Source organism: Mustelus asterias, chromosome 7, assembly GCF_964213995.1.
Source record: "Mustelus asterias chromosome 7, sMusAst1.hap1.1, whole genome shotgun sequence".
Taxonomy (NCBI): Eukaryota; Metazoa; Chordata; class Chondrichthyes; order Carcharhiniformes; family Triakidae; genus Mustelus; species Mustelus asterias.
Window position 1 is genome coordinate 102,443,607 of NC_135807.1, and position 21,677 is coordinate 102,465,283.

At 41.9% G+C, this 21,677-nt stretch overlaps 1 protein-coding gene across 27 annotated transcripts in view; it reads left to right on the top strand.

Annotated features, from left to right (window-relative positions):
• LOC144495881 (cAMP-regulated phosphoprotein 21-like) overlaps nt 1-20,574 on the top strand; it is a 751,410-nt gene extending 730,836 nt beyond the window's left edge. For all 27 annotated transcript variants that reach the window (XM_078216592.1, XM_078216588.1, XM_078216598.1 and 24 more), the window contains 2 exons: nt 16,835-16,986; nt 19,792-20,574. In XM_078216592.1, coding sequence (XP_078072718.1) covers nt 16,835-16,986; nt 19,792-20,049 — 410 coding nt within the window. In that variant the 3' untranslated portion in view covers nt 20,050-20,574. The remainder of the gene's footprint in view (nt 1-16,834; nt 16,987-19,791) is intronic.
• Nucleotides 20,575-21,677: the final 1,103 nt, after the last annotated feature.

Below are 21,677 nucleotides of genomic sequence, written 5' to 3' on the forward strand. Positions count from 1 at the left end.
AGAAAGAGGTTTGAAACAGGCATTAGCCTGATGATTTGCACATATATTAAGCCTAACATCCATTTAAAGGCTATAAGAAATAGGGACAGCCATAGGCTGTTCGGCCCCTCGAGCCTGTTCCGCCATTCGATAGGATCATGTCTGATCCAACATTCCTCACATCCACTTTCCTGTTCATTTCCCATGACCCTTGATTCCCTTATTGATCAGAAATCTACCTATCACGGCCTTAAATATCCACAATGACTCTGCCCCCACAGCTCTCTCTGTGGCAAGGAGTTCCAAAGACTCTCAACCCTCAGAGAAGAAATTCCTCCTCATCTCAGTCTTAACTCAGTGCCCCTTTATTCTGAGACTCTGCCCTCAGGTCCTAGACTCACCCATGAGGGGAAACACCTTCTCAGCATTTACCCTGTCAAGTCCCTTAAGAATCCTGTATGTTTCAATGAGATCACCTCTCATTCTTCTAAGTTCCAATGAGTAGAGTCCCAACCTGTTTAACCTTTCCTCATAAGACAATCCCTCCATACCAGGGATCATCTTAGTGAACCTTCTCTGAACTGCCTCCAATGAAATAATATAATAAAATATCTTTCCTTAAGGGAACCAAAACTGCTCACAATACTCCAGATTTGGTTTCACCATACCTTGTACAGTTGGAATAAGACTTCCCTACACTTATACTCCAACCATCTTGAAATAAGGTCCTGGGTGCATATGGAAGAGCCCAATATGGTGGGTTGCACACCTCCAACTCAGAATGAAGACAAACAGCCCAACTACCCTATTGGACAATTGTAAAATGGTTGCAACCAGAACCAAGTTCTAGCCAGTGAATTTTCAAGTTTCGCAATATGGGTCCTCAGGGAAATTTATGAAGCAAAATCGTCTTGCATTGCTAAGCCCTGCTAAGCCACTTCCTCGCCCATGTTTTGTATTCAGTCTGAGTGCCGAAACATTTGGAGAACACTGAAATCTACCTTACAAATGCAGAATATGTTGTAGCATAGAATAGTAGAAAAGTGAAAGAAAATTGTCTAGACATTTGAGAATTTGACCCTTTATGATTAAAAGCTCATCAATATTTTTTGATGTGGAGATGCCGGCGTTGGACTGGTGTGGGCACAGTAAGAAGTCTCACAACACCAGGTTAAATTCCAACAGGTTTATTTGGAATCACAAGCTTTCGGAGTGGTGACTCATCTGATGAAGGAGCTCGTGATTCCAAATAAACCTGTTGGACAATATTTTTTGGGCAGTCAAGATTAATATAATTGATAAAATTTAGTATTGCAGTAATATAGTCTTTAACAAAAAATACCTAATTTATGTTTAATGGTATCTTAATGGAGGTAATCAGATATATCTATTTTTACGGAGGTATGGGAGTATTAATAATATTACATTATTGAAGCTTTTATTCAGCTTCACTGCACTAAGTTTTGGTGCCGATTCCTAACTGGGTTTTGCTACTTCACACAAGAGGAAAGTTTGTAACTAATTTAATTTCATCGAAATTTGTTACAGTTTATTTGTGGAAACAATGAAGAGATTTGGTAAGCTGGTAATTAAATTTGTGTTTGATGAGATTGAATACAAAATCAATAGATGAGGAGGTGTCGGTCGAGGGGAATTCAATGGCTTAGATAATTGGAATTTTCTTTGTGCGCTGCCATAAAAACTCTGATATCACCACATGGGGTTGAAGGGATGGGGGCAAAATCAGCAGATGTGTATTTAAAATCTCCAACTTCTCACCACCTTCCCACAAGTTCTAGTTTTAAACTCCTGATCAGATAAAAGGTGAAAAACCTTCTTCGGCCTTTTGTTCAGATCAGGCAGAAGTGGAGTACATCTCCGGGCCCTTAAGGAAGGTGTAGGCTGTCCCTACCACAGTATTTCCCCTCCTCCAATGTTTTGACCTCCCAAAACACCCTCTTCTGGCCATCTCGAATCATATAAAATTTAAGACACAGAAGAAAGTCATCCTGTTGATACTAGCCAAAAATATCTATTCAGCTGACTCCAACTTTCCAGCTTTTGTTCCCTGGCTTTATATGTTTTTAAAAAATCTGATGTGGGGTTTCTGCCTCTAATAGTGAGTTCCAGACCCCCACCACCTTCTGAGTAAAAGAAAAATTCAAAAATCCCTCTAATCCTTTTCTACCAATTCCTTTAAATCTCTGCCCCTGGTTATTGACCTCTCTGCTAAGAAAAGTGGATAATTACTATAAATATGCCCTTCATCAGTTTATACACCTTAATTGAATCCCCCTTCTGCCATCACTGTTCAAAAGAAAACCACCCCAGGGCTTTCCATCCTTCCTAATAGCCAAATTTCTCCATTCTATTTAATGTTTCCTCCATCAATATGCTTATCCATTCCAAGATTTTGTACGTCTAAAATATAGGGTCTGCATCTTTTCAGTTTTTGAAGCCAGACACAAAAGCCCAAATTTCCAATGAGTCGGAACGACTCTGGAGCTTTTAAAAAGTGGCGGGCCGAACCCAATGGTTGGATTCTACCCCCAGCTTTCGCTTGTGCGCGATAAGGTTGTAGGCAGTGAGCCCATATCCTGTACCCACATCCTGGCTGGCTCCATTGTGGGGTAGACATCGCCTCACCCCCATCCCCCTCCTGCAATTTCCATGGAGTCAGACTGGTTTTGCCATGAAATAATAACAGAAAATGCTGGATAAACTCAGCAGATCTGGCAGCCTCTGTGGAGAGAAACAGATTTTAATGTTTTCTGAAACTTCTGTAGAAGTTCTGCAGAAGTGTCATATGGACTCAGTGTTAACTCTTTCTCCACAGATGCTGCCAGACCTGCTGAGTTTATCCAGCATTTTCTTCTATTTCAGATTTACAGCTTCTGCAGTATTTTGCTTTGCATTTGTTTCACCAAGAGTCATGTTCAGGGAACTCATGAACCATAGTCTGGATTCTGGAACCTTTTGAAAGATAATTTCAAAAGATATTAACCCCATGCTCATTCCATGCCTAAGATGTATAGGTTAGGGGAATTATTGGGGGTAAATATGTGGGGTTATGGGGATGGGGCCTGGGTGGGATGCAAAAAGAAACAAGCTGGATGAATGAGCATGGGGGTTGATATGGAGGATTGGAGAGGCCATGGAGCAGTTGGCATGGAGACATGAGGGGCCATGAGGGTGTTTGGTGAGGGACATTAGTTGGCATGGATAGAGTACGGGTAGTGTGTGAGGTGAGAGCTAGTTGATTGGTTTATTGACTCTATTATGACTTGGATGAAATCCCAAACCACCAAAGCGGGTCTTTTAAACAGCCTGATTCAGCAGCCAGGGACCTCTGTGGCTGCCTCTTTACTCTGAAAGCAACCTCTTCCCCCACCGCTTTACTCTGATCGCAACCTCTTCCCCCACCTGTAAAGAAAATCCTGCCTTTGCAGGCGTCAAGCCGGGCAATTTCCCAATTCCTGTTACCTACGTGAAAGATGAAAATCCAGCCCCGGGTTTCTGCTTTGAATGATCTAGATGCAAATTGCGTCCAAAATTCTACTAGTTTTGTGATGTGCTTTTTTTCTTAAGATTCCACACATGTATATTACATGTCAGCCAATGTCATATCAGCCATGGGAGGCAACTATAATCAGGCAGCATTTTACAACTAAAATTTATTTGAAATTTTGCTTTATAGGTATTCCTGGCATACTTATGAATGGTAGCTTGTTGCAAAGATTTAATATTAAAAAATGCACTTTTAATCAGAATGTCTATCTGAGTACAATAACCTGATTCTAAATAATTGAAAATGTCTGGACAGAACTATTCACTAATTTAAAAAACTCACTAATTATCAATCAAAAATTCACTAATTATTTTGACGTACATTAGTATGTTTCTCAGTAAATTAACAATAAATTGTCTTCCGAACCTTTTAAAATAGGTGCCCGTGCAGTCAGAATTTTAATTTCAAGATGTTCCTCGAAACTCTGCGACAAAGTGAAATCTTTTGATGATAATTAACACGATCTGGGGGGTTTAGCCAGTTTTGTGGTCTGGGCCAACTTCTAGTCCAAAGATCTTGAACAAGCACACAAATTTTCAGTAACTCAATATGAACCAAACATTATTCAATCATCTTTTCTGCCGACTTGGCCAACTTGTGGCAAATTCTACTGAACCAGACAAACAAGCAAACAGAAACCCCTGAGCACAAATCAGAAAGAGAGGAAGGGTTAGAATTTTAGAAGAATTCCATCACTCTCCAGACTGAATCCAGGGTGGTTTTAATATACAGTTTATGAATTCACATTCACTACATATTCGCTCCTTTAGGAAAACTAGGATGTTTATAGGCTTACTTTACTGACTGTGTAAATGTATTCCTGGAGGTTTCATCATGTGACTTTTCCCCCAGGCTCCAGCCATTTGACAGCCAACACATCCATTCTGCTGACGTACTGCCTTCCTACCCACTGTCATTGCAGAAATGGCAGATGAGCCTGAAAATCGGAAAAGCCCCACCCCCAAACACAGCACCTACCATTTTAATGGAGGCGGGTTGCATTTTGCACATCTGTATTTCACGGAGGCAGCTGCCCATTTAAAGCAGCAGCTGCAACCACTCGTGTGATTTTGGTGTCATAGGTGTTTGAAATGCAGGAGCAGATCCAAACTTTGTGGATTTATTTGGAGAGGTCAGGTCCCCATGTAGAATTTGTTTTTAAGTTTGCATTAAATGCCTCCGAATTGGCAAAGATTCCATTCCAACTATGTGACCTTAACCCAAGGTGGTAGGACTTAGGTAAGATTTTGCCTCCACTGACTCATGCACCAGGTGCCAGAAAGAACTTTACTCTTGAGAAAGGTGCGCTTTGACCAGAGGAAGATACAAGATGAGCATGGAACTGTCATACATGGAGGCCATATAAGCCAGTCATGATGAACAGCCGGAAGTCAGAGGGAGGGCAGGTCAGGCTGAAGAGGCTGCTGCATGTGCATCAGAAAGGAGGAGAAGGTGAGGCAGGATAATCAGGTACTATTACCCTTTGGGAAGGATGTACAGACCTAGAACAAAGAAAATTACAGCACAGGGACAGGCTCTTCAGCCCCCCAAGCCTGCACCGACCATGTTGCCCAACTTAACTAAAACCCCCTACCCTTCCGGGGACCGTATCCCTCTATTCCCATCCCATTCAAGTAGTTGTCGAGACGCCCCTTAAAAGTCACTACCATATCCACTTCCACTACCTCCCCTGGCAACGAGTTCCAGGCACCCACTACTCTCTGTGTAAAAAATCTGCGGTAAGAAGTTTAACAACACCAGGTTAAAGTCTAACAGGTTTATTTGGTAGCAAAAGCCACACAAGCTTTCGGAGCTCCAAGCCTCACCTGAAGAAGGGGCTTGGAGCTCCGAAAGCTTGTGTGGCTTTTACTACCAAATAAACCTGTTGGACTTTAACCTGGTGTTGTTAAACTTCTTACTGTGTTTACCCCAGTCCAACGCCGGCATCTCCACATCATAAAAAATCTGCCTCATACATCTCCTTTAAACCTTGCCCCTTGCACCTTAAACCTGTGCCCCCTAGTAATTGACTCTTCCACCCTGGGAAAAAGATTTTGACTATCCACTCTGTCCATGCCTCTCATAATTTTGTAGACTTCTATCAGGTCACCCCTCAACCTGTCGCTCCAGTGAGAACAAACCAAGTTTCTCCAACCTCTCCTCATAGCTAATGTCCTCCATACCAGCCAACATCCTGGTAAATCTTTTCTGTACCCTCTCCAAAGCCCCCACATCCTCCTGGTAGTGTGGCAACCATAATTGAACACTATATTCCAAATGCGGCCTAACTAAGGTTCTATAAAGCTGCAACATGACTTGCCAATTTTTAAACTCGATGCCCCGGCCGATGAAGGCAAGCATGCCGTATGCCTTCTTGACTACCTTCTCCACCTGCATTGCCACTTTCAATGACCTGTGTACCTGTACACCCAAATCCCTCTGCCTATCAATACTCTTAAGGGTTCTGTCATTTACTGTATATTTCCTATCTGGATTAGACATCCCAAAATTCATTACCTCACATTTGTCCGGATTAAACTCCATCTGCCATCTCTCCGCCAAATCTCCAACCAATCTATATCCCTCTGTATCCTCTGATGGTCCTCATCACTATCCGCAAACCCACCAACCTTTGTGTCGTTCGCAAACTTACTAATCAATCCAGTTACATTTTCCTCCAAATCATTTATATATATTACAAACAGCAAAGGTCCCTGAGGAACGCCACTTATTACAGCCCTCCATTCAGAAACGCACCCTTCCACTGCTACCCTCTGTCTTCTATTACCAAGCCAGTTGTGCATCCACCTTGCCAGCTCACCTGTGATCCCATGCGACTTCACCTTCTGCATCAGTCTGCCATGAGGGACCTCGTCAAAAGCTTTACTGAAGTCCATGTAGACAACTTCCACTGCCCTACCCTCATCAATCATCCTTATTATTTCCTCGAAAAACTCGATCAAGTTAGTGAAACACGACCTCCCCTTCACAAAACCATGTTGCCTCTCGCTAATACGTCCACTTATTTCCAAGTGTGAATAAATCCTGTCTCAAAGAATCCTCTCCAATAATTTCCCTACCACTGATGTAAGGCTCACTAGCCTGTAATTATTTGGATTATTCTTGCTACTCTTCTTAAACAAAGGAACAACATTGACTATTGTCCAATCCTCTGGGACCTCCCAAATAAACCTGTTGGACTTTAACCTGGTGTTGTTAAAACTCTTACTGTGACCTCCCCTGTAGCCAGTGAGGGTACAAAGATCTTTCTCAAGGCCTCAGCAATTTCCTCTCTTGCCTCTCTCAGTATTCTGGGGTATATCCCATCAGGCCCTGGGGACTTGTCTACCTTAATGTTCCTCAAGAACCCCAATACCTCCTCCTTTTTGACCTCAACATGACTCAAACTATCTACACACCCTTTCCCAGACTCATCCTCCACCAAGTCCTTCTCTTTGGTGAATACTAACGCAAAGTACTAATTTAATATCTCGCCCATTTTCTCTGACTCCACACATCGATTGCCTTCCCTGAACTTGGGCCAACCCTCTCCCTGGCTACCCTCTTGCTCTTTATATATGTATAAAAAGCCTTCAGTTGGCATACTGAGTCCAGTTTTATGCATCCCACATGAAAAAGATATTAGACATGGAGACATACAATCAATATATGCCAGAATAAAAAGGTAAAGTCACCATAGTCCCAGATGACCGTAGGTTGCTCTCCCCTCATGAGGGGGAGAGCTGACTGGTAGTGTTTTAACCTGAGGATTACCACATTCCTCAGGCAAGGGACAAGATTGAGAAGGCGGGGCCTTCACGAATAGCCTCAGCCAGTACGGGAATTGAGCCCACACTGTTGGCATCACCTTTCATCATTGTCCAGCCAACTGAGCTGCTCTCAAGAGATCTCTGGCCTCTGCAAATTCTGGCCTCATGTGCATCCCTCATTTTCATTGCTCCACCACTGGTGGCCATGCCTTCAGTCACTTTGGTCCTGAGCTCTGGAACTCTCTCGAAAAACCACACCGCCTCTCTACCTTCCTCTGCTCCTCTCAGATACTCCAAAAAAACATACTTCTTTACCTGTCATAATACCTCCTCATGAGACTCAGTGTCACATGTTGTGTGAAGCACCTTCACACAGTTTACTGTTAAGTGTGTAAATGGAAACTGTTGTTCATTCGAAAACGACAATAACTAATGGCAGCTTCAGTGTCTGATTGGAGTATTAGCGTCTCCTCCAATTTATTTAAATTTACTTCAATCAAATTATCCAATCACACACATTTTTAGCACCAAGTTCTCATTTTGCTCTGTTCTATTTGTTGCTTAATTCAGATTAATGAATAAATCAAAGTTCTTTCTTCACAAAGAAAGCATGTTTTTGGTACAAAATTCAGGCCTGTACCACCCACTTTTTGGATCCGACCAGTGCTGTTTTTGTTCCAAAATAGGGTCCACAGTGCATGTACAATTCTGGTGCAGATCACGTCAGACATCATATTGGTGGAAGTGTTAGCGTGTGTACAGTGAGTGTATGCTATGCAGAGTAAGAAGATCATGGTGTCAAATCAGTGCATAACACTGACTTGAACCCATGTTATCATTTTGGAGCTTAATATTTGTGATAATGCCCTTTCTTAATATGCCTGACTAAACATACTCAGGTAGGACATCCCATCAACCTTAGTTACAATCAACTACTATCAGGTTAGTTGCTGATTGAGTTCTGCTGGCTGTTGCTATGATTATGCAGCTAATTGATGTTGTTAATGTTCTTTAAAGTTACTAAGTCGACAAGGAGTGGCGTGACAAGTGCTGAAAGACATTGTCCCAACTTGAAGGCACACACTAAGCCTTTTGGTTAAGATCAAGCATCACATCAAACCCAAGATGAGGCGCAGTGCCTTATCTTGTCAGCTAGTTCTTGTTTGTCTCTCTTGTGGGGCCTTTGAGTTGGATTTTGAATTTGGTTTTGGGAGTAAGCAAGGGATGGATTTGGGTTTGCCCGGTCCACTCTAAGCATTGGCTTTGTAACTTTAAGAATAGAGTAAAAGATCTTTAAAAAGCTAGTTGCTCACAGATACTGGTTGCAATTTTTGTTGGAATGCAGCATGACTGGAAGAATGAGCAGTGTTCTATTGCAGAAAGCCAGGTCGTGAAGGATAAAAATGGAGCCAATCGTTACCACACTTTATAAAGTTTTAGTTATGATGATACACATTACAAACCTGCACCTCCAAATCCAACAACCACAGCTTCAGCCTGTTACAAGCCATACCTGGAGGCGGTGGCAGTGGTATGGCGTGGGTGGCACGGTGGCACAGTGGTTAGCACTGCTGCTTCAGGGACCCGGGTTCGATTCCCGGCTCGGGTCACTGTCTGTGTGGAGTTTGCACATTCTCCTCGTGTCTGCGTGGGTTTCCTCCGGGTGCTCCGGTTTCCTCCCACAGTCCAAAGATGTGCAGGTTAGGTTGATTGGTCATGCTAAGAATTGCCCCTGAGTGTCCTGAGATGCGTAGGTTAGAGGGATTAGTGGGCAAATATGTCAGGATGTGGGGGTAGGGCCTGGGTGGGATTGTGGTCGGTGCAGACTCGATGGGCCGAATGGCCTCTTTCTGTACTGTAGGGTTTCTATGAGTCTATGATGAGTCTTTGGCGGATAGGGTTAAAGAGAATCCTAAGGCGTTCTATAGGTATGTCAAGAACAGAAGGTTGGTTAGGGCAAGTTTAGGGCCAGTTATAGATGGCAGAGGGAAGTTATGTGTGGAACCGGAGGAGATTGGTGAAGCATTGAACCAATATTTCTCTTCGGTGTTCACGCAAGGGGACATGAATATAGCTGAGGAGGACACTGGGTTGCAAGGGAGTAGAATAGACAGTATTACAGTTGATAAGGAGGATGTGCAGGATATTCTGGAGGGTCTGAAAATAGATAAATCCCCTGGTCCGGATGGGATTTATCCAAGGATTCTCTGGGAGGCAAGAGAAGTGATTGCAGAGCCTCTGGCTCTGATCTTCAGGTCGTCGTTGGCCTCTGGTATAGTACCAGAAGATTGGAGGTTAGCGAATGTTGTCCCATTGTTTAAGAAGGGGAACAGAGACTTCCCCGGGAATTATAGACCGGTGAGTCTCACTTCTGTTGTCGGCAAGATGTTGGAAAAAATTATAAGGGATAGGATTTATAGTTATTTGGAGAGTAATGAATTGATAGGTGATAGTCAGCATGGTTTTGTGGCAGGTAGGTCGTGCCTTACTAACCTTATTGAGTTTTTTGAGAAAGTGACCAAGGAGGTGGATGGGGGCAAGGCAGTGGACGTGGTATATATGGATTTTAGTAAGGCGTTTGATAAGGTTCACCATGGTAGGCTTCTGCAGAAAATGCAGATGTATGGGATTGGGGGTGATCTAGGAAATTGGATCAGGAATTGGCTAGCGGATAGGAAACAGAGGGTGGTGGTTGATAGTAAATATTCATCATGGAGTGCGGTTACAAGTGGTGTACCTCAGGGATCTGTTTTGGGGCCACTGCTGTTTGTAATATTTATTAATGATCTGGATGAGGGTATAGTTGGGTGGATTAGCAAATTTGCTGATGACACCAAAGTCGGTGGTGTGGTAGACAGTGAGGAAGGGTGTCGTAGTTTGCAGGAAGACTTAGACAGGTTGCAAAGTTGGGCCGAGAGGTGGCGGATGGAGTTTAATGCGGAGAAGTGTGAGGTAATTCACTTTGGTAGGAATAACAGATGTGTTGAGTATAGGGCTAACGGGAGGACTTTGAATAGTGTGGAGGAGCAGAGGGATCTAGGTGTATGTGTGCATAGATCCCTGAAAGTTGGGAATCAAGTAGATAAGGTTGTTAAGAAGGCATATGGTGTCTTGGCGTTTATTGGTAGGGGGATTGAATTTAGGAGTCGTAGCGTTATGTTGCAACTGTACACAACTCTGGTGCGGCCGCACTTGGAGTACTGTGTGCAGTTCTGGTCCCCACATTACAGGAAGGATGTGGAGGCTTTGGAGAGGGTGCAGAGGAGGTTTACCAGGATGTTGCCTGGTATGGAGGGGAGATCCTATGAGGAGAGGCTGAGGGATTTGGGATTGTTTTCGCTGGAAAGGCGGCGGCTAAGAGGGGATCTTATTGAAACATATAAGATGATTAGAGGTTTAGATAGGGTGGATAGTGATAGCCTTTTTCCTCTGATGGAGAAATCCAGCACGAGGGGGCATGGCTTTAAATTGAGGGGGGGTAGTTATAGAACCGATGTCAGGGGTAGGTTCTTTACCCAGAGGGTGGTGAGGGATTGGAATGCCCTGCCAGCATCAGTAGTAAATGCGCCTAGTTTGGGGGCGTTTAAGAGATCCGTAGATAGGTTCATGGACGAAAAGAAATTGGTTTAGGTTGGAGGGTCATAGTTTTTTTTTTTAACTGGTCGGTGCAACATCGTGGGCCGAAGGGCCTGTTCTGCGCTGTAATGTTCTATGTTCTATGTTCTATGTTCTATGATTATTACTGGACTCAGGTTCAAATCCCACTGTGGCAGCTAGTGAAATTTGAATTCAATAAATATCTGGAATTAAAAGTCTAATGATGATCATGAAACCAGTGTTGTAAAAACTCACCTGGGTTCATTAATGTTCTTCAAAGAAGAAAATCTGTCATCCTTACCTGGTTGGGTCTACATGTGATCTCAGACCCACAGCAATGTGGTTGACTCTTAAATATCCTCTGAGCTGGCCTAATAAACCATCCATTTCAAGGGCAACTAGGGATGGGCTATAAATGCTGGCCCAGCCAGTGATGCCACATCCCCTGAACGAATAAAGAAAATACCTGCCTGGGATTCCAGCAGAGCCTTATTTAAGGGTGGCACTGTGATTAGCACTGCTGCCTCACAGTGCCAGAGACGAGGGTTCAATTCCAGCCTTGGGTGAATGTGTGGAGTTTGCATGTTCTCCCCATGTCTGCATGGGTTTCCTCGGGGTGCTCCGGTTTCCTCCTATACTCTAAAGATGTGCGGGTTAGATTGGTTGGGCATGCTAAATTGACCATTAGTGTGAGGGTAAATCTGTGGAGTTACAGGGATAGGGCCTGGGTTGGATTGTTGTCGGTGCAGGCTCGATGGGCCAAATGGCCTCCTTCTGCACTGTAGGGATTCTATGAAGTTCAGGAAACAATTCTCCTACCAGAACCACAGCAAGAGACACCTCGTGTGATGTTTGTGCTTCAAGAAGGATGTCCTCATTGAAAGTGCTGCAACCACAACTGCAAAGAGCAGGGCAAGTCCTTTTTCTAGTGGTTGTGAAAGTGAACATGCCATGAACTTGTATATGTCAGCCCGGAACTGGACATATCTGCAACATCTTGCAGCTTTCTATCTACTGTTGGGTAAAGGACTGAAGATTTTTATTCAAGGAGAGCTGACTACATTTCATTCATAAACCAGTTGGCTTAACATCTGTCATAGGGAAAATGTTAGAAGCTGTTTTTAAAGATATTATAGCATGGCACTTAGATAAATTTAAGGCATTCAGGCAGAGTCGACATGGTTTTATGAAAGGGAAATCGTGTTGAACCAATTTATAGAAATTCTTTGAAGAAGTCACATGCTGTGGATGAAGAGGAACTGGTGGATGTCCTGTCCTTGGATATCTGAAAGGCATTTGATAAAGTGCCATATAAAAGGTTATTCTGGGAAATATAAGCTCAGGGGGTGCAGGGGGTAACATATTGATGTGGATTGAAGATTGGTTAGCTAACAGAGACTTGGCATGATTGGGTCATTTTCTGGTTGGCAGGATGTAACGAGTGGTATGCCACAGGGATCAGTGCTGGGTCCTCAACTTGTTACAATTAATATAAATGTGTCGGATGGAGGGACCAAAGGCATGCTTGTTATATTTGCTGATGACACGGAAGGATGCCTGAGGTTGGCGGGGCTTGAGGGACTCCATCTCGGCGTGTCTCTCTTGTGGGGGAGTTGGGTCACCCTCATGTCTGTATGGTGTCAGGTTTGGGGGGGGGGGGGGCAGGGGGGAGCCCATTTGTTTAATGTTTGGGTGGAGGAAACCCATCTGTGCTGAAGGGTTGGGGGTGCTCCCCTTGTCAGGGGGGAGAGGGGGGTGTCACTATGTCTGTGGTTGAGGGGAGGGGGGAGGTGGGCCTGTCTCTGAACATCCTTTTTAAAGGGTGGGCTGCCCAGCGTGTTTTGTGCTATGCATGTTTTTAAATACTAGCAGTGGGTGAATCCTACCTCACAGGTGCTGCTGACACGAATGAGAAACACTCCGGTTTTCCCTCTGGTGGAGTACTTAGAGCATAAATGCAATAATCGTGGCCAAAATAAATATTCCAAATCAAATTTATAAATCAGAGAATGCCATATTGTGTAGAAATGCCAACTAATTATTGTTTTTTCTTCCCTTTGTCGCTTGTTTTCCATAAACTTTTGCCTGACCTGAGTATCCTAGGTAGTCATGTTGTGGAGATGCCGGCATTGGACTGGGGTGAACACAGTAAGAGTTTTAACAACACCAGGTTAAAGTTTGATGTCTGTGTCGATATGCGCGATCTTTTTGGAGATCCTCTCCACTTGGAGCCGGCAGTTTGCGGTGTCAATGGTAGTCATGATGTGGAGATGCCAGTAACCTGGTGTTGTTAAAACTCTTACTGAGTATCCTATGCAGTGCTAGCCCTGTGGCTGCAGCATGGCTGCTGAACTTCAGTGGAGAGGGATAGATAACAGTTGGAGACAAAGTCGAAACACTGGGGCCTCGAAGGCCTGGTTTTGGACTACACCATCTCAGCATGAGCAATACCAGTCTGGGCTGGCTGGCTGACCAACAGCAAGGGAGTTAGAAATAGTGGTTGGACAATTGCTGGCAGCTTGAGAGAGGGCAGCAAGTTCATTCTCCATGGAGCTACAGCCCTGGGGTGGTGTCTGAATAATCATAGAATGAAGACAGAAAGTGCTGGAAATGCTCAGCAAGTCTGGCAGCATCTGTGGAGAGAGAAACAAGAGTTCATGGGTGGAAGTCCCAGGCTGCGGCCGGTGAGCCATTGAAATCTCCATTCAGATTGGCAAGATCTTCCAATCCTGCCGGAGTGAAGAGCGAGAAAATTTTGAATTGAACTTCCATTTCTGAAGAAGAGCCATATTCAACTCTGAATATTTGTTTATCTCTCCACAGATGCTGCCAGACCTGCTGAATATTTCCAAAACTTTCTGTTCTCATTTCTGGCTTCCGCAGTATTATGCTTTAATTCAACAATCCCAGTGACTTGTTGGAGGACAGAATGCTGGACACCCGAGGGGTCCCTTTAAACATTAGTAGTTACAACAATGCTGCAGCAAACTGACCTTGTGTGACGTCAGTGTCAGCTTCAATTGTACCACCTAGACATTGCACAATCTGCTTATCTTCCAGTGGAAGTGCAGACATCACCCAATCAACATTGCATTGTTACATTGAAAGTGTGCTAATGGAGTTGGGGAACACATCCATGCTAAAAAAGATGGGCTTTAAGTTCTGTGCAATGTTAGCACCACATGGGATGGGAAAGAAATAGTAAGATGAAGTTGAAAAAGGGTGCAAGAGACAGTTTCCAGTTGGATAATGCAATTGAGACACCACTTCAATCTCAAAGTTTCAGAAGGGAATTGACAAAGCAGATAGAAAAAGCGAAGAGACTGGCAGTGAAAATAAAAAAGGGAAAGCAAAAATCTTCAGACATATAAATAGTAAAAAGATATTAGATGGAGGAGGAGGGCCAATTAGAGAGTAAAAAGGGAATTTATGCATGGAGGCAGATGGCATGGCTGAGTTATAAAATAAATACTTTGCATCTGTCTTTACCAGGGAAGAAGCTACTTCCCAGGTCATGGTGAAGGCAAAGGTAAATCAGACACTGAAGGGTTAAAATTGATAAAAGAGAAAGTATTAGATAGGATGTTTATTTTTTTCAAAAAGGGTATAAAAGCATTTGATGAAGTGCTGTTCAAAAGCCTTGTGGGCAAAGTTAGAACTGATGGAATGAAAAGGACAGTGGCAACATGGATACAAAATTGGCTGAGTGACAGGAACCGGAGAATAATGGTGAACAGTTGTTTTCCAGACAGGAGGAAGGTTTATTGTGGAGTTGCCCTGGTTTACAGGGTACAGTTTCAAAATTTGTGGATGGCATGAAATACGTGATTGTTGTGAACTGTGAGGAGGAAAGTGATGAACTTCAAAAGGACATAGACAGGCTGATGGAATTGGGGGACAAATGAAATGTCGTGCAGAGAAGAGTGAAGTGATCCATTTTAATGGGAAGAATGTGGAGAAACAATATAAAAGTTCTAAAGGGTGGGGTGGCAGAAGCAGAGACTTGGAGGTATAAGTGCACAAATCATTGAAGATGACAAGACAGGTGGAAAGAATGGTTAAGAAAGCATATGAGATCCTCTGCTTAAGTAGGAGCAAAGAGCACAGATGTAGGGAAATTACAATAAACTTATTTAAAACACTGGTTTGGCCTCAACTAGAGCATTGCATCCTATTCTGGGCACCACATCCTTTAAGAAGGATATAACAGCATTAGTGAGACTGCAGAAAAGATTCAGGGGAATGGTCCGAGGACTGAGGAACTTAAGTTACGTAGAAAGATTGGAGAAGCTGGAACTGTTCTCCTTGGAGAAGAGAAGGTTGAGAGGATATTTGAGTGGTATGCAAAATCATGGAGGCTCTGGACATAGTAGATAGGGAGAACTATTTCCAGTATGGAAGGATTGCGAACCAGGGGGAACAATTTTAAGATTATTGGGAAAAGAGGCAATACTGACATGAGAAAAACCATTTTTACGCAGCAACGTCCATTCCTTACAATCCCCACTCTGACACCCTTCCCTCCATGACTCACCTGTGCTTGGATCCCTCCTCAAGGGGCGGCACAATGGTTAGCACTGCTGCCTCAGTGCCAGGGCCTCGGGTTCAATTCTGGCCTCAGATCACTGTCTGTATGGAGTTTGCACATTCTCCCATGTCTGTGTGAGTTTCTTCCCACAGTCCAAAGATGTGCTGGTTAGGTTGATTGGCTACGCTAAATTGACCTTTTGTGCCAGGAGATTGGCAGGATAAAAACGTGGGGTTATGGGGATAGGGCCTGGGTGGGATTGTTGTCAGTGCAGACTTGATGGGCCGAATGGCCTCCTTCTGCATTGTAGGGATTCTACGAATCCAAGGCCTCGGGTAGGTGTTGTACTGGCAACAACCATCATCTGCCCAGTGGGCTGTTGAGTACAGAATTGCTGCTGGCCTCTGGCCAGTAACAGCCAGTGGACAAGACTTCAGTCCTTGGGTCCTTGACCCTGAGGGAAGGCCTGTTTCTGGCTTATTAAGTGCATTTGTGGCTCAAGATGCTGTAGGCCTTCTTGAAAAGAAGCGATGTGGGTGTCTTTCCAGCTCGTGAACCAGCAGCCGAAATCCCCACCTTCTCCACAAGACTCTTCCCACTGTGTGCAGATGTTGGCTCTATTTGTGAAAGAACTTCTGCCTCCTGCTCCAGTTACAATGCACCTCACCTTTCAGAGATGCAGACTGGTTTTAAGTGGTGAAGGCTATCTTTAACTTGTGTGTCAGTTATTTTGTTCAGCCACTCAATAGCATGCTTAGAGCTGGCTGTACATGTTACAATCATGCTCACAGGCAGCAATACAAAGTTGACTTGTTGCTTACATCACATTGAACAGGCGAGGAATAATCGTGCATAGATGATCTCGTGTCCATTTTCAGGTGCTACCCAATTTCAAATTCTCAGGAGTAGACCGTACCTAGTCTCCCAAGTGTAAAAGCAGTTCACACCAGTGTGTTTGTAACTGAATCAACCAGGGATATTCAAGGTACAAATCACAATAGGAATATTCAATTGATGGACACCGGCAGATCTGCCAGAGACTTTTATCCAGCCCTCTGAGGACTTTTCCAAAATGTCTTAAAAGTTAAATCTGATGAGTGAAAATGCTTCTGCGTGTGGTATTAATGGGTTAATTAGGGACACATATATTTAATTATGATCATCTTTGGCAGAGTTATTCCAAGTTTAAGGCATCTTGTTTTAATTGCTATTATCTCTAGACAGTTTGATTAGCACTTTAGCTACTTTTTCTATGCATTTATACCAAAGTCTTTTTTTGTCAGGCAAAGTAATATGTATTTATAATTTCACAGTGTTGGGGCTTGTAATGAGCTTCAGAAGACGAGGTTGAGTTCAGAGATGAGTACTGTGACCAACTCTTTGTCCTTCCAGGTTTTCAGGCTGTGTTGCCTAATCAGCAGCAAGGGTTCCAAGGCCTGATGGGAGTGCAGCAGCCGCCACAGAGTCAGAACCTGTTGAACAGCCAGCAGGGAAATCAGGTGCCAGGTGTGATGGTCCAGTATCCAGCCATGTCTTCTTACCAAGTAGGTATCATTTGACAGTTTTGATGTCTTTCAATTAGGCCTCCAATCTTAAATTTAAAAAGCTGTACAAATAAAATATGCCACTATAGGGTTTGTGTAATAATTGTTTGAAAAAGCAAAGTGTAATGTGTTGAATGCTTTGATGGTTAACTATAAATAACCAATGTAGGAATTTATTCTGTCCTTATACAGAGGCTAACACTTGCCCTACCCTAACTTCCTTATTATAATTATTAATTCTCAATCTATTGTTAAGCCAGCAGCCATGACGGCCATGTTACATTCTGCTAGATGGATGCCTAAATCTTGTAATATTTCCAATTTACTAAGATAAATATGATGCTGTGTCACTGAGGATGAATAACATGTCTAAAACTGCATTAAATCTCAAATTTATACTTAGCAATCCCTCATTGTATTGTTTCTTTATTGATGCATTGAAAAATTCTATTTGGTTTCATTATTCCCACATATTTTACTTTTCTGTTTTCCCCTTTGAAAACCTCTGAATTACTGACATTACTGTAAGTAAGTAGATTTTTTGACAGGTCATTAAATACTTATATTTGTGTATAAGAATATCAAACACAACCTTAATGTCAGTGTTAGTGTATTAAAATAACTACTTTCCAAAAAGCTATCAAAGTACCAAGCAATGGCTGTAAATTGACTGCCAAATTAGGTACTTTGTCATTATGAAACTGCATTGCTCTGCTTAACACAATTTTAACAAATAACTTTTATAATACAGCTTGGACCTTTCCTAGCGCCCTTATCCTTCTGGTCAAAAAAATCAGATCAACCTTCCTGATCCAAAAACTTGATTCGTTTTACACATTCTGCATCTGAGAAAGCGTGCTCAGGATTATCAATGACCTTTAACTGCTGTGCCTCACACTGCATTCCCTGATTTGGGAAAGGTGGAAGTTGCCATACAGCTAGAACAAAATCCACTGGTTAAAACTAATACATTTACTTGCAGAGCTAATAATGCATAGCCACAAGACAGAAAAATAGAGTCAGTCCACACCAACAAACTTGCAATTATAAAGTGCCTTTAACATCATAAAATGTCCAACAAGTCTGTTTTTGAATGCATTTTTTGCAAAACCAGGTAAGTAACAGAAGGTTTCGATGAATCAGCCTTCTTTGGATTCTTATGATAAGCTGTCAAATGTGTATGATGTGTATTATGTCTCGTACACTCCTCAAGTTCAGACATCCACGCAGAACTAAAACTGTAGTAGAACTTCCCAAATTGAAACAGTGCAAAATCCTCTGAATTCAGCTCTTAATCATCCTTGACTAATAATGTAATGAATATTACATTGCATGCTTATAATTAGGGTTTTATATTAGTGTCTCACTTTTCTGCTAATGCCTTGGCCATGCATAGTTTAATTAGCACCCAGGACAAAGATCTTGTATCCTGACTAATTTACAGCATGATCAACTTGCCCTGTCGACAACATGCAGTAGATTTTCAACTTGTTGCCTGGACATAAAATTCCCCTGGTGGATCAGCCACCTATTATAGAAACTAGATGGTTTTTCTTTCTATTAATAATCAGGAGGTATCTGTGTTCGGTTGCCAACTGCAGCAGCAGTTTCATCACTACCAAATTTCTGCACCTCCCCAGGCAGCTTGCTAAAAATCTCACCATTTTGTTTCCCACATTTCAAGTTTAAATGTCAGTTATTGATCATTTCATTTTAAGTCTAGCTATTTTAAATTGCTGTAGAAAAGAGAAAAAAATCCTTATTTCTCACTGGACAAAAACTCTTGCTTGCCTCATACCAAAACTAGCATCTTTATTCTGTACTTGGGTTGAGTTTCAAATCATAGTAAAGTTCTAATTTAAGAACATTTAATAATTTGTGGACTGCTGCCCGAGTTTTCCCATTATCACTGAGGCTGACACTGCCAGATCACTCTATGTAGACTCCTAAAAGATCAGTGTCAGTATATCCTGCAGCTCCTCTCTGTAGGCTCTTCGAAACACAGGAGACAATTTTAATTTAACCTGTAAACTGGGCTGTATTGCCAGCATGTATAATGCTAGTTTATATTCTCCACCATCCCTCCCAACATGCACACACACAGACATACATACCCATACCTCTTTAATCTAGCAAAACTGCTTCATCTTAATTGAGTATTAAACACAAGGCACTGTCTTATTATTAGCAGATTAATTACCCCCTGACTTCCATTTTGACACTTAACATTTTGAATCATGTGTTTTGAAATCACATGAAATATAGCCAAAAATGTCTTTTCTGTCACACAAAACTAACAATGTTCCAGGAACATGTCATTATAGAAAGCTGAAGAATATGTTGATGCATTTGCCTGCTCCTATTTTATCATTTCTGTCTTGTGGAAGCTGCTACAGCAACAGTCAGATTTTGACATGGCAAATCCTACTGTCTGATTTCTTACAGAAAGTAAGAAAATTAATGATTCAGGGGCTTTAACTGCAAATTTATGAATAAATTTAATAAAAATGAAGCTTAACTTCAGCTTATTCCAGAAAGTGTTAAATGAATGTCTTTGAAATAGAAGAGCCCAAGGCTCATATTTTATTCCCCTGCATCATGAGGTAATGATACAGTTTTAGACTAGGCAAGTAAGAATGTCAATGTAACCCTTTGGGAAAGATAAGATTAATGAAACTCGTGTTATTAATTGTTAATTCTAGGTCCATTTAAAATCAAAAACTTTATTACATGAGTATAAGTGGATTGTGCACTAATATTAAATACAAGGACTCTGTTCTGATCAATTTAATATTTTATTGTTAGGTGCCAATGACCCAGGGTTCTCAAGGGATGCCTCAACAATCTTACCCACAAGCTATCATGCTACCCAACCAGTCAGGTCAAGGAACACTTCCAGCCTCTGGAATGCCTGTCTATTGTAATGTTATACCTCCTTCTCCACAAAACAACCTAAGGTTGGTAGCACCCCACTGCCCTACCAATAATGTACCAGTGATCCCTGCTAACTGCAGAACAAACTGTACAAGTATTAGCAGCACTGGATGGCAGGTCAAATACTGACACTGTGCTCTGTGTGAATAAAATAATATCAAAATGTATTTTTGGACATAGTAACTATGGCCTTCACAAAAAAAAGATGGAACGTCAGTTGAGGAAATAGTGTTATGTTCTCAGTTGATCACTGCTGATATTCTGTTTAAAAAAAATAATAAAATTCTAAAAAAATGTTTGCTGGTTTCTGGTGCATTTTAGTCATGTCCCTGCTAGGTATGCCTTTGTAGCTTAGCTGAGTGACATGGATTCTCTGAGGTAAGACCTCTCCCTCCCACTGAGCACCACTGTGTAGATTGTAATACCCCAATACTGATTAGTTTTGTACTTTGTGTTGAGTTTGTGAAGCTGAAAAGTATTACAATTATTATAATAAAATACACATTGTACCAAAGCTGAAATGGAAAGAATTGCTGTATGGAAGGAATAATTTATATACTCTAGAGTTTTTTATGGATATATACTGTATTGTAGTGTTTAATCACAATAAAACTATTTGACCTCATGGGTAAAGGTCATGTTTCTACCATGTGAGTTGTCTCCTCTCTTGATGTTTTAATTTGTTGAGTACCAGCTTAAGTATGTCTGAGAGTAGCTCGAACTTTGTTCACAAAGCAACTGCAAACTCATTTTTGTACTGAATTTTCAGCTGTTACTGAACTAAGACACTGGAACTGCAAATCTGTTTACATCACTATTACTGTACAGCAAAATTACATGCCTCATGCTTCCGGTTATAAGCCAATTGTGAATCAAAATAAATAGATACAAGCTTGATCAAACAGACTGATTTTCTCCAGCTCTAAGCTGTATTACTAGATCCAAGCTAAATTTGATGAACCCCACACAAACAAAATCTGAAATATATTTAACGTGGATGTTGCATTAAGTAGATTGGTATTTTTTATATAATGAGTAAATATCTTGGAACATAATTATATTGTTAATATTAATAATGTTAATGCAACTTGTGTGATGTGATTTGACATTTTCATTGAGAGCAGAGATTATGTTAGAAATTGTTGCAAATACTCTATGAATTTCCAAGTGTATCGGAAAATTTTAACTGTGATCCATCCAAGGGTACTCCTCTGCTTGTGGGCAAACTCTTACACTTTCCTAATTGTTCTAAGTGACCCAATTGATTCACTCATTGTAAATCTTGAACTCTGTTATTTTGAGCTGCAACTGGATAGCATATTTAATATTTTGGTTCGGTTTCTGAGGAGTTAGTAAGAGATGCTAGAAAATTGCAATTTTCTGATAGGTTCCTATAGAAATCTCAGCCAGCTGGTCTCCATGTAGGGGTGCTTTAGTGACGGATTGAACTTCAACAGCTGAATCCATGTTAATCACAGTCTGCTCATTGGAGAGATCTCTTCAGGCTTCATAAGGCTCATCTCCAAGGGAAAGTAGCAAATGCAGTTTCATTTCAACAGTTGCCACAAGGAAATGCAATCCAAGTAAAATGCATAATTTAATTTTCAGCTACTGCCTTAACTTATATGTATACATCACAGCTGACAGCTGTTTTCAAACTCTCTTATATTTTGGATAATTATTCGTACTCGGGCAGGCAGCAAGGAAAAAAGTATATCAAACTTGTTTAAACCCAAATGATGGTCAGAAAGTGTCAC